This window comes from Colletes gigas, unplaced genomic scaffold (genome assembly GCF_013123115.1).
Source record: "Colletes gigas isolate AHSC1104 unplaced genomic scaffold, ASM1312311v1 Colletes_gigas_Sc00005, whole genome shotgun sequence".
Classification (NCBI taxonomy): Eukaryota; Metazoa; Arthropoda; class Insecta; order Hymenoptera; family Colletidae; genus Colletes; species Colletes gigas.
This window is the reverse complement of record NW_025106634.1, coordinates 2,831,400-2,844,638: the sequence shown is the minus strand read 5'-3', so window position 1 is coordinate 2,844,638 and position 13,239 is coordinate 2,831,400. Positions and strand designations below refer to the sequence as shown.

Sequence of the window (13,239 nt, the reverse complement as noted above, 5' to 3'; positions counted from 1 at the left end):
TGCGAGTCTTTTATGACCGGCGACCACCCAGTGCCAAACGAGGAAACGTCTAAAAGCCAATGTTTAGACATAGCCAATACGCACGAACCAAAAATGACCGGGGGTTGAACTTCGAATTGCTGACGGGTCTTGAGTCGTTTACGACCTGTTCACAAAAGAAATGGATGTTGCTCGTGTTTAGGTAAAGAGTCGTTCTCTGCTGGACCTCGTTTAGCTAATTTTATTTGTTACTTATTTAGTAGACATATAGGGTCAGTTTCATTCATCGCCAATAGCAATAATAGAATAATTGCTTTAATATTGCTGTGATCTAAATTAGGGGCGTATTCCTTATTAGGGCAACTGACCCTATTTTTATAATCAGATTCAAGCAAACGTGTTTGGATTTATCTAGCAAGGTATGCCCAACATGGAAATAGCCATAGGGTGAATTTGTATGCACCGAATGTGCTAAGCTTGGGTTTCAGCGCAAGCGGGGTATAGATATGAGAGTTATTCGTAGAGATTTAAGGTTCCAGGCATGACGGAATCTATCGTAACCCCTTCGGAGTCCCCGAATTAAAGCACTAACATAATTTCCATCGTCAAGTTAGACCGTATTAGAAATACGAAGCATCGATCGCGACCAGCCGCAATTATGAAAACGGTAAAACTGTGTCAGCCGTTCGTTTCAGCTTAGTTTATTAGTTTTCTATGCAGGATCGATCTACGTGTTACGAAACACCGTGTACATAACTCGACATCAAAGTCGTAGCATGTCACGATTAACGAGCTCCAGAAAGCGACGCGATATTCCAAGCAGCCGAGGTCAGAAACATAACTCTAGCCCCGGAGCGACGTAGCGAGGCTTGCTTTTGATAAATCCAGGCCACGAAGGCGACCGTAACACATGCTCGCCACGAGGCACGTACCTACAAAAGGGGTTGCAGCTATGACCCCCTAGGAGTAAGCACTGCACGCAACTCGAGACGGTGATTTCAAGACTGCGGGGATGGGTCACGCCTAAGGGGAGGTTAGGAAAGGGTCGGTTATAGGGTAGAGTAGGGTGCAAAAAGACTGCGGCCGGGGAGGGGAGCGCGGGTGGGACGAAAGGGCCGTGTAAAAGTAGTACTTCCGTTTCTCCAGCCGTCCCGGCGCCAGAACGTCGAGCATGCGCCCTCGCTGGTCTCCGCTCGCGTTATCTTCTGCCTGCAACGACTGTTTGTTTTCCCTGAAAGAGACGAAAATGGCTCCCAGGGTTCCAACAATAACGTAGAAAACTGTGTTTCGGTGTTCCCGGGTCGTTCTTGAAAAGGGGTGAACGCGTGGCCGCAGGGTGGAAACGCGAACCTCGGTCCTCGAGGTCGTCGCTCTTCCAAACATTCGGTCTAATTTTGCCGCGGAACGGGCGAAACGGTTCCGGGGCAGGTGTTCACCTGCTAATTCCGTTAAGTAAATAAAACGCGGCGGCCGTTGTCATAATACGGCAATTACGGTGGCTCCTTTTTCGTTCCGTTTTTCTGCTCGTTGGGCCACCGAAGAACGTTTAGCCAAGTAATTTCGAGAAACACGCGCTGCAGATGGCCAACCCGCCTACCCGGTTCGGGAGTCTTTAACGAGAGTTACATTCCGAGTTTAAGAATACTTGGAAAAAATACTGTACGCTGAAAATCACCTGCGGGCTTTTTCAAAACGGTCCACCGTTATTCGTGTTCACGAACCGTAATTTGCATCTCGATCCTTCGTGGCATTAATTCGTGGCGGAGACAGTGTTATCGCGCGGTTGTGGTACAAAGCTATAGGCGAATTAAAAACTCGTTACACGAAACGACGCACAGGAGCCCAGGCATTACGTAGGCGGAGGACTCGATCGCGCGAGAAGATTTCGGGATTTCGATTAGCCACGGGAGGGCTGAGGGCTCCGGGTACGCGTGAAAAATAGTAATCCGTAAGTGAGTCGTGATTTATGCCGTAATATCGCAACGTAATAAGGTGGAGGGGGCGAGAGGGGGGGGGGGGCCTTAATATGTTTTTCGCGAAAGACCCGGCGAGTAATTAATTTACATTCACGCCCGCGGAGGAGGAAAACAGGGCGAAAGGAACCAGAAACGGGCGAGGCCAGACCGCCAGACCCTCGTACATCGTCATTAATAATAATTGCGGAGTTAACAAAGGCGGACCGAGCCGGAATTATTAAATCCTGCGAGATAGAAAATCTCGTTGCTTTATAAGCCGATCTCGCCCCGTCTTTCTGTTTCTTCCGCGTACTGAAAGTCTGTTGTCCCTTCCGCTTAATTCGCTCGATCCTTCGTTTTTGGCGCCAGCGCGATTAACGATAATTAGATAAAAGTCCGATCGCGCGCAAACTTTGTTATTAACGACCAACGGAGATTTGCGCCTCGTACGTCGATCGTTACTAATTTATTTTAGCAGTCGAGTAATTCATGCACAAATAGCGTGTGCTTGTTCACAACGCTTTATGTTCAAAGGATCAATATACCGTAAGAAGTTGGCAACGTGCACAGCACTTTTTTAAAGCCTAGATGGTATCAACACAATGTCTATTGTATTGTGTCTTAATTATCATAATAATAGACGTCGCAATTAGCCCCATTTTCGATTTCCATATTCCTACAAAAATAATAAAATAACATTCTCTTTATGATAGAGAATTTAAAATTTCTGACAGTCAAGAAATTTCCTCTGCTAAAACAATTGACTGTTCATTCGTCTTACTACCACATATTCTCATTCCAATACTAACAACATGTTTATGAATTGCATTATTGCAACTCTCGACAACAGCAACAGCGATAACGGTAAGAATAATTCTCCGGGCGGTTTTGTTTTTCTTTCCCGTCTTCGCGGTCTCGTATAAATTATTTAAATTGGTGAAATCAACTTGTCCCACGACGATAATACCTGAGGGAGGGTTGGTCGGTCGCCGCGACTCGCATTCCGCGGTTTCCCTGGCAGCGGAAGGTTGCGAGAAGTCGTCCCCGAAGAAAGGAGCGGTTATCAATTTGACAGTGACGCGGTTAAGAGTGGAAGAAGGAGGACCAGATGCCAGACCGAGGAGAAGAGAAGAAGTCGCGCGAGGAGGGGTTGCGAAGGCATTCAATTTCCCTCTTCTCGCGGATGGAGGGCGGCACACACCCTTCCGTTCGGAGCTGTCACTCCGCGAGAGTTATGGTCGCCGAATGAGTGGCTGGGGCGGGCCAAACGTCGCATAACTTACTTCTTCTTCTCTCGTTTCTCTGCTCTTTTCCAGGATGTCTATAAATACGGGGATCGAACCTGCCTACCCGGGCGACACAAGTTCCTGCGTTGTTCCTGCGGCCTCCTTAACGGCGGGGGCGAACTACTCCACTAAACAGAAACGCTTACGAGCGTCGTTCGCCTAATAATCCCTATTTACGCAAGTTTTTATAATTTATACGTTCAGCGTAGCAAGATAAACGTGCCAGTAGAGAACCATTCTGGAGAGCATTGTTACGAAAATTTAGATATTCTTTTAAATTTATGAACCCAGCAATGATGTAAAGTGTAAAATGATGTTTTGCGTTTGTTGGCTGGGCATAGATGAAATAGAAACATAAACAAAGTAAAAAAGATATAAAAAAAATGTATAGCTAAGTAAGCAACTCTGATTGTATCGATATAAAACGTCCAAGATGTCGCAAAGTTCCAGTCCAGCGTGGACAAGCTTTGCGCGAGTTAACGTTTAAGTCGCTCGAAGGGTTGATCGATTTGGCCCGAAAGTTTACGAGTATTTTTATTTGAAAAGAAACAGAGACGTTGTTTCGTTGAAACTCTTCATTGTTGGGCAACGGAGCCCCTATCTCGAAACGTTCGCGCCACTTGGAGGAAACTTTACCTCGCCGGAATTCAAATTCCTTCGGTGTTCGAGAGTAATCTTTCTCCCGTCGAGGAATAGTAGTAGAGTGTGTTATGGTTACGCTCGAGTCCCGAACACAAGTGGCGCGTCCAATCTCTAGCTTTATTTTTCCTAACTACACTTGAATTACCAAGACTGGCGTGTTTGTTCGAATGTGTCTTGTAATCTCGAGTTTATATTTTCTTTTCTACTGTCGCCCCTTCCCATCCGGGTTTCCCTGTAATCATTTCCTCGAACCTTTCTCCGAGTCGCATGGTTTTCTTTTCTCATCCCCCTTCTGCTATCCAAATAAACATTCTCATTCTCTCTCTATCGTTCTAATACGATCTGTTCCAAAATCTATCATCATAATTATAACTATTCGTTTCCAATTTTCCAACTCGGTATTATTCACAGTAGAATTCCACGTTCCAAACTATTGGTTTATCGCTGATCTCGATCGTGTAATTAATGGTCGAAAACGAAATGGAAAAAATAGCTGTCTTGGCTGAAAGGATCTCATTGTGATCGTTCGTTTTTACAGTTCGAGGGATGGCGGGCGAAAAACCAACGTTGGCGAAATTTCATATGGCAAAAACGGTGTTGTACGCGCGTCGCTTCAACTCCCGGGAACAAGTGCCCCCATCTAGGGAAGTTAATTACCAGAAATAAGCGGCCGTCGAGTCGTAAAACTTGCGGAGGGCCGTATCTCGTTAAAAATTTATTTACGAGTAAAGTTCGTCGTGCGGATTAGGACTTTAATTTCGCGAAAACACACACACACACACACGTACACGCGTACGCGTGTAATCGTCGTTTCCGGTTTCCACGCGAGCCTCGAGGGAGATCATCGAAGGTAACGGATATCGACGAAGCAATCGAACCGTAAATTTTTATCGCGAGACCGAGAATGTCGCCTGCCAAACTGCTGTTCGACAGAAACGAGCACATTTTACGGATCATTTGTACGGCAAATGGTGGTTTGAAACGGACGCTCGACACTGTGGGTGGTATTAAAAATAGACAAGCATCCCGAAGGTGTATCGGTCCGATAAAGTGGCTGATCATGTGTTAAAATTGAAATTGCTACATAGTGGGATTTTGTGCATGCGTGGCGGACGCGAAAATAAAAAAAAAAACGAATATATCCATGCATTTATGCAAAGAATGAAATATTCATATTATTATATTAATTTATGAAATATATATACGCCTGTTTTGCATCTGTTTCGTCGTATTAGCATATGCCATAAATGCATGAAATCTGCAGACTGGTTTATTGTATGTGTTATAACACAGTGGAAATATAATTGGTCGAATTAATCGGTGGACTATGCAGATGAGGAATAATAAAATTGAGCAGACTTTTATTAATGAATCTTGTTCGGTTTGGCCCATAACTTTAAGACACACTGCGTAGATCGCGCGACGTACAGTCTTCTACGTTTGGAAATTTATTGAAATTCTCTTGGAAGGTTTCCTCGACGATCCTATCTGCCGAAAACTTTCCTTCGCGAAGAGTTAATTCCCGCATGCTGTGACGTATTTTAACTTTATCTTCGGTTAATCAACCATTACTTGCTTTAAAGTTTGGATTTCCATTCAGCCTTTTATCGAATTCGAGAGCCTTTTCTCGTATAATAGGACCAGATAACGGTGTTTCCTTCTTTTTATACTGGGGAAGTTTCGTAGCACTTTTTAATATCATTATTCAGCTGCTATCGAAACTTAACTGTATTATAATAATCTTTATACACTTAGGTCGAACCAACTCATACACGACACCTCGTGTTATTATTCGCATTTATCAATAGATTACACGATTAGTGTGTAACGACAGTACAGACGACGGTTCAACAGTTGTACATAGGTTTCCGTCCTTTGAATACTCTTTTTCGTGAAAATGGTAGACTATTTGGACAACAGCTGGACCGTGTATGGTCCAACTATAACATAATAGTTTGCCAACTATAATAGTGTTTGATCTTGACAAAGTAAATTTCCTATCGGCGGAACGAGAGACACTCGAGCACAGTATTTACAAAACGCGGTCCTCCGTTCTAGATTCGTCCGAAACCGTGTGCCTTTGACGTCGAGAACGATTCCATTACATAGAAATTCGAAATCTTTTCCGTAACGTCCTCTCTATTTACACGACCAGATTTCCGTCTACGCCGCGGGAAAGGAGGATCGTCGACGGTTTTGGAACAGGTTCAGGAAACAGCTGTCGTTGGCTGCCATTCCAGCCGGGGCCGAATTTATCGGGTTTGCCGAACCGTGGACGCCCCCGCTCGCGATACAGATTTCACGCTAAACGGTCGTATATTATTTTCCAATTCCCGGGAAGTCCGATTCCGGGGTCGTTCGGGTAAACAGATCGCCCGCTTTGATGGTTTCCTCCACGGTCGTTTTTATTCTCGTTGGGCGACGACGTCTCGGGGCCCCCCCGGTCGCGTGTTCCGCGATCGTACGAACGCCCCGTGGCCGCAGACGTGTAATTTCGGATCGTCGAAAATGTTTCTCGCGCCTCGGATCCACCGCGATTGGAAAGCGGTTTCTCGGTATCGCAATTATCGCGAGGAGCAGCAACGCGCCACGATGAAAAATACGACGTGTCCGGGGCACCCGTAATCGCGAGCCGTTTCGCCGCGTGTTGCGAGGAAGCGGCCCTCGAGACGTGTAATGAAAGCTCGATGAACCGTAATCCGGCGTCCCGCCGAAAATAACGACGAGAACTCGCGGATCGAGCACGCTCGATCATTCGAAACGAGTTTTAACGATGACCTCGATAGAGATCCGTGCGAAAATTCATCAACAACTGACGCAAATAACATTTTTTTTTAGAACCTTAACTGTTACTCTGAAAATAAAAAATAAATATATTTTATCCATAATTTCTCTTCGTATGAGAAATAGCTTGGACCTAGCATTAAAGGGTGAGACTCATGTGAAAAGGTAAAATGACTGATATTTGACAATTTTTATCGACTTTGGATGAAATAATAAATGTAAAAGTATTGTTTCATGCAAAAAAAATTTCTTCGATCCGTTACTCGAGTCGCCTCCCTTAAGTAAGCTTGAAATACTTCTAGCCACGCGAACGAACGTTCAAGCATATTCGTTAGTCGACTCATTTTCGACAAAGACACAACGAGATTTAATATTTGAATTTTTTTAGTACACAGAGAGCATCGCGTTTGGCCTTCCCGAAAGGCAGTTGCAACGATGCATTATAATTAGCGTTACAATTGCGCCGAACAATCGAAACGTACGAATCGTAATCACGCTCCTCGCTAGCGAAAGAGCACGCGGAACGAGTATAGACGTATATATAATCAAAGCAATTTCCTTTGTTTGCAGCACAATGCATCGCACCCCTGGGGATGGAATCTGGTGTGATTCCCGATGCAGACATCACAGCGAGCTCGAGTTTCGATAGCGGAAACGTCGGGCCACATCACGGACGGTGAGTGAATTATCGTGTATTACCGTCTCGTTTATGGAGCGCATTATGCAGATGCGATGCAATACGCATTCGGAAATATGATAAAATTAACCCCTTTGTGAGGCCCGGCGAACAGAGATGCAATTTCTCCCGAAATCAGTGCGCTTCGTTAAACGACCTATTCGGGGATAAATTGGACCGTTCTCTGGGAAAAGACTCTGCAAACTTTGCCCAAAGTGCTCGGGAATTTTTACCCCGGCCTCGTCGAAAACGCTGAAGTCGTTTTAATCGACTCTCCAAGTTTTCGTCAATCCCGAAAATTACACAATTACGAATTTCTTATTTCCAAATTTACTCGGAATTTTTAATGAACACTTACGACAAGAAAAATGTTTGCCAAAGTCAGAGGTTTTTAGTCACTTCGAATGAACAAAATTTATCAGGACTTGACTACAAATCACTCTGTAAAATTTTTGGAGCGATAAGGGTTAATACACAACACTTCGATCATCGAATTTGTTCCTTAAAGAGAGATATATCGCAGCGAAAATAACTGAAAGAACGAGTCTTTCGTGCTTTTCGAAAGGACGTTGCATTCCGATACCGGTGTCTCGGCGAGTATCGATCAAAATTAAAAATAGATTTGTCAATGGGATAAATAATGTCACCGCCTTCGTTTTGTCGTCGGTAAAAGATTTGTCGGCATATCGATGGGCGGACGTTTTAAAAAGCGATATTGATTGATGCGGGTGCAATTGTGCGGCGGTGATCGACGGGAGAAAAAGAAAAGCCGAATCCCGATGCACGATAACGTTTCTGACTCTGAATGCTTTCTACGGCTTTAAACGGATGATCCTCTTCCTGTCCGTCATCCTGTCCACGACCGAGATAGCTCACGATCGGGACTCGACCGGTCACCGTATTAATCACCGACTACTAAACTGCACGTCTAATTCGGCCTTCAAGCCGCAATGAGGATTAATGACGCGGGATGTCCCGCATGCGGAACCATTTGTATCGAACGTTCCGAAGCTCTTAGCCATCGTTAACGTAGTTCTCCGCGTATTCCTTCGATGATACGTGCCAGCTAATTACCATTCCAAAGAGAGAATCTAGGCAAATACAGACAGTGTGCCCAAATACGAGGTTCCAAACGGACCACCCGTCGCGTTAATGACCCCGACGCTCGCGAATCGTTTAACTCGTGGGACGTTTCGTCGAGTGGATTTTTAAATTCCTCGATAACCTCGCGCAAAATAGTTTTATAGTCATCGAGAAGAATAACTTCGGGGATACATTAGCATTCGGACGTCTAGGGACCATGTGCCGTCCGTATATTTAGCGATACGTGGAACGATGTCTACTTTGTCGGTTATTATTCGACGACAGGCAATATAATTCCATCGAATTTACTGCAAATCGAGTCGCGTCGTGATTACGATACGAACTTACGATTAGCATTGCTTAGCGCAGGGTTCTCAGCGTTGCAACAAAATTTAAATTCTATTAATAATACCTTAATCCATACGTAGACTCTCAATCTCAAATTGGTGAATGGAAATCAACTTTCCCTTAAAGCATTTAATAGATAATGAACTAATAGAAGATTACATTCTTTTAAACCTGCAGAGGTCCCAATAATCCACTGAAGGATTAAAGAGAAGGTTGTTTCAGCTTCGCTTATATGTTATTAAAATCGCTCGTCGATTAATTACACAAAATGTAATGGCTAGTAGACGTTTCTATTAAATGAATATTCATACCAAGCAACGCGGTAGAGAAATCTTATCGATCACAGTCTCGACATCGCGAACGAACATTAGCGAACTTCTTTGATAGCAACGGGTGGTCCGAGTCTTTTGAGCTAGGAGTCAGGCGAATGCGGAATTCAGCGAAACGCCGAGAAGGCGTGACCGTGTTTATGGTCCAACGGGGTTTCCCTGAAAAGGTGTGTTAATGCTTGAATGGTAATTGAAGTTTTAACGCGTAAGAAGCTACGGCGATATTTTTCATCTGGCCACGATATAAAAGCAAGGAAAGCCTTTTCGATGCAATGCCGATAACGTCGCTTGTGAACACTCTTTACCAGTAGACCGTCTAGACCTTCTTCAACGGCAGTTCCACGGCTTCCTGATACTGCGGGCTTCCCGGTGAATACCCTATTTACCCCATACGACTCCGTTTACCCTAAAATACGCGCATCTAACTCGTATTACGTGTACTTCGTTCTCGTCGAAATACCGCGCTTTTCGAACGAGAGCCCTCGAAAAACATTTTACGAACGCATGGAACTTCCTTTCGGATCGGATTGGACCCAGAAATCTTTAAATATAACGTAGCAATCAAAATCCACCGAAAAGCCAGACGTAAGACGATTTTAAAAATTAAACTACAATATTTCTACTATCTGAAGTAGTTGAATATGTGAGGAACATCGTATCAACATTCACAAACTGCTGTGCTTCGTCGAAAGTTAAGAGATTTCATGGTACACGATTCTACCTTAACCATTGATTAGTGATAATAAGTTCATATACTTCAATATTAACTTCACTGGATCCAGGATTGGTTGATTAAAACATCAGAAAAACACTAAAAAGATCATCAAAAAAGAATCGATCTTTATTTAAATTCGAAAGTTGAAATTCCCGCAAGCCCGTAGAACACGCAAAGGGAAGCACGAACGCGCTGAGGGGCTATAAAAATAAATTTAACCGAGCGTTACTCCGACGCTTCAGCAACAGCGTCGTTTGTCTTCGGTTGCGCGCGTCCACCGGTCGCGTGTTGCTCGAACTTGCTCGCTGCCGGTCCAAGCCCCGGCACATTCACGGAAGAACATTTTCATCAAACGGCTCCCGGGTGCACCGGGGTCACAAAGAACGGCCTCTTACCCCTGTCGCCGGCGGCAACAAATCATCTCCGTCCGGACGGTTCGTAACTCCGTGGGCCGTTGGAGCTCGAGTGACTCCCTTCGTTCGCGTTCGACAAACCATTCCTCTCGATAATCGGCCTCTTCGTCGTCGCCGGGGCCGTGCTTTCGGCGATTCCGCCGACGCGGCAGCTCCGCGAGCCTCGAGGAGTCGGCGTAATCGTCCGTTCGGAGATTTATCGCGGAGCAGGGTGGCGCGCTCGCGCGCTCGCGGAATGTCTTTGATGCCCTGGACTGTATCAAAGTGGCAGCCAAGGCAGTTCGAGTCTCTCTTAATGGGCTATGAGTTATGGTCTTTCGCTGCGCTGGATAACCTCCCTCGCCCCGTCTTCCTATTTACCTTTCTCACTGATCCCTCCCTTTCTCCTTCTGCTCGCCTTTTATCCCCGCTTTTCTCCTTCTTTCCTCCCGCTCTCTCTGTTCGGCTGCTTTTACTACCCTTCGCGTCAAAGCTACGCTTAAAATTCTGACGCTTCGCACAGGAGGACTTGCGCGGCTCTTTATCGCACGACGGGCACTTTTGCCTCGTCGTCGTACGCTGTACGTCGTAACTAGGACCGACGATGGAGTTGCCACCGCCCCGCTACTACTTCCAATTTAGTCGAGACCCCTTTCCAACGCGCGTTACAACTTAACTCCTTTGTTTGTTCGTCGAGTTAAGGGCGACGAAGTCAAGACGCGACGCACGGTGGCCCATTTCACCGAAAAGCTCGCCAAAATATGAAAGCGTCTTTTGATTTGTACGAGAATTGGTATTCTAGTAATACAATTCTCTTGCCAAGATTAATCTTACAACAAATTTTAGTCATTACGATACTGTTATAACATATCCGTTCGCCATTTTTGATCCGCTATTTTGATTCTCGAAATTTTTACTTTAAATTCGTAATCAGCGACCTCGAAAAGCCTAGAATACCTTAAATTGAGTACGTGATTCGTAAGTTGAACGTTTCTATCCCTTCCAACTGGGGGGATCCCCCTTGGACCCAGCGAAGCGTGAACGAGTGGTGTCCAATTTCGCTTCCACTGTACGAAAGATGAACTTAAGATGAAATAATGATCGTCTTATAGATCATTACTGTGCAAGCAAACTGCACGCTTTCGATACAGAATAGCTCAAATTTTGGATAAACGTGTCCCAGTTAATCCAAGTAAAACACAGTAGAATTTCCTGCAACGCGATTAGCGATAAAGCTATCCGATCTAAACTGTACATCATATTAAAACGTAAAGTGGTTAAACAAGAGGTGCCGGGAATCGTCTAGAAATCGCAACCTCATCCTTCCGACTCGTGGGGCGCGCACCGGCTCGCCGTAAAACATTTACAGGGCAAGATAGCGGTTAATGAGGAACTGAAATGGTAATAAGCAGGGAGTGAGACGTCAAACGAGAGAACGAGGCGATTAGATTCGACGCGTCGGTGGTTTCTTTCTTCTTCTTTTGCGGTTTTTCCTCGCGATTCGTAGAATCCGTGCCCGGCATTCCTCTTGCAGCGCGCGTTTTTCGCGGCAATCGCGGCCGAGGGGAAGGAGCTTTTTAATGCCATGGACGAGTCCGCGAAAGGTATGTGCGAATACAATTATTAGCCAGCTCGAAGTGGCTTCCCCGTGCGCCGTTCTCGCGGCGGTGCCGGCTCATCTTTAATTCATGCCATCCGGTGGCTCGACTCGATCGATAAATTATAATTTCACCCCGTATCGCCCCGACGAGGTGACGGTTATCCGTCAGCCGCCAGGAGGATCACGTATTTATACGATTTCCTTTCTGCGACGATGTAACATTTCCGATTATACCCTCATCCTCTTCGCTTTCGTCTTATCGATAGATTTTTATCGGCATGTCAATTGCAACGTCTGCATACAGCGTCGAGTATATACGCGTTCAACGAAAAAAAGGAAGAAAAAACACCACGATTCAAGTTTTGCACGCTCCTTCCGATTCGTCGGTGCTCGTACAATTTTTATTACGCGTGTTTACAACGTTCGCGTCGGCGAGTAAATTAACGCTTCGCAAAAAATGCTTTTATTCGTTGGAAATTGATAAACGATGTCCGGAGGAAAAAACCGTAATCATAGCGTAGGTATTGATGGATGACTCGGTATTAATCGGTACGATCGATCGTTCGCGATCGAGCCGCGCTCGTAAGCGCGCGCAATAGTAATTTATCGTTGCCGTTTGATGTATCGTTGATTTCTGTGTTTAATCGTTTTTTTCTCGATCGATACAATATTCTCGTCGTTGCGTCGACGAGAAATAAAATTAGCATCCTCGTAAACTTTCCAGCCAGGAAGTACGAGGAACGTTTCCCGGGAAGAAGGGTTAAGAAATGATGGCCGCCGCGGTGAAAAAATAAAGAACGGTAATCCGAGTGTAAATATTTATCCTTGCAGGCTGAGGCAAGAGAGCCACGGAGGTGCCTGGTGCCCGAAGCAGCAGATCACCACGGAGCCACGCGAGTGGCTGGAAATCGATCTTCACACGGTCCACATGATCACCGCCACCGGCACTCAAGGCCGGTTTGGAAACGGCCAAGGTGTCGAATATTCGGAAGCTTACATGCTGGAATATTGGAGGCCGAAGCTGGGAAAGTGGGTTCGATACAGGGACGTGCGCGGCGAGGAGGTGAGTACGTTCCAAACACGGGATAATTGAGACGATTGCTCTTTTTTTATCGGGCGCGAAAACTACGTCCTTGATTCACCGTAATAAAACATCGTAGCCTGTCGGCAGTTACGAATCGTGCGAGCAAGCTTCTCGATCGTACTCCGCGACGAATAAATTCGCGTTAATTTAGACGAAGTTTAGAACGAAACAGTTATTGCTCCAAAGGAAACAGACGAGCTGACGTACGACGGGAAGCTGTGCGTCACTCGTGATTTATTTGTTGTTTCGGACAACATGAGCATCTTATCGGGAACATAGTTGCTCAGTTCGCACATGCTAATGCAGCGATACGAAAATGATTCCCGCGATGTGTTTTCCTTTGGACGATTCGAGAGAATTTAGTGC

General features: G+C 45.4%; 1 protein-coding gene across 1 annotated transcript in view; it reads left to right on the top strand.

The window, feature by feature from the left end:
* LOC122395177 (discoidin domain-containing receptor 2-like) overlaps positions 1-13,239 on the top strand; it is a 34,524-nt gene that overhangs the window by 5,635 nt on the left and 15,650 nt on the right. Inside the window, exons 2-3 of the mRNA XM_043392561.1 lie at positions 7,217-7,322; positions 12,621-12,852. Of these exons, the coding sequence (XP_043248496.1) occupies positions 7,217-7,322; positions 12,621-12,852 (338 nt within the window). The remainder of the gene's footprint in view (positions 1-7,216; positions 7,323-12,620; positions 12,853-13,239) is intronic.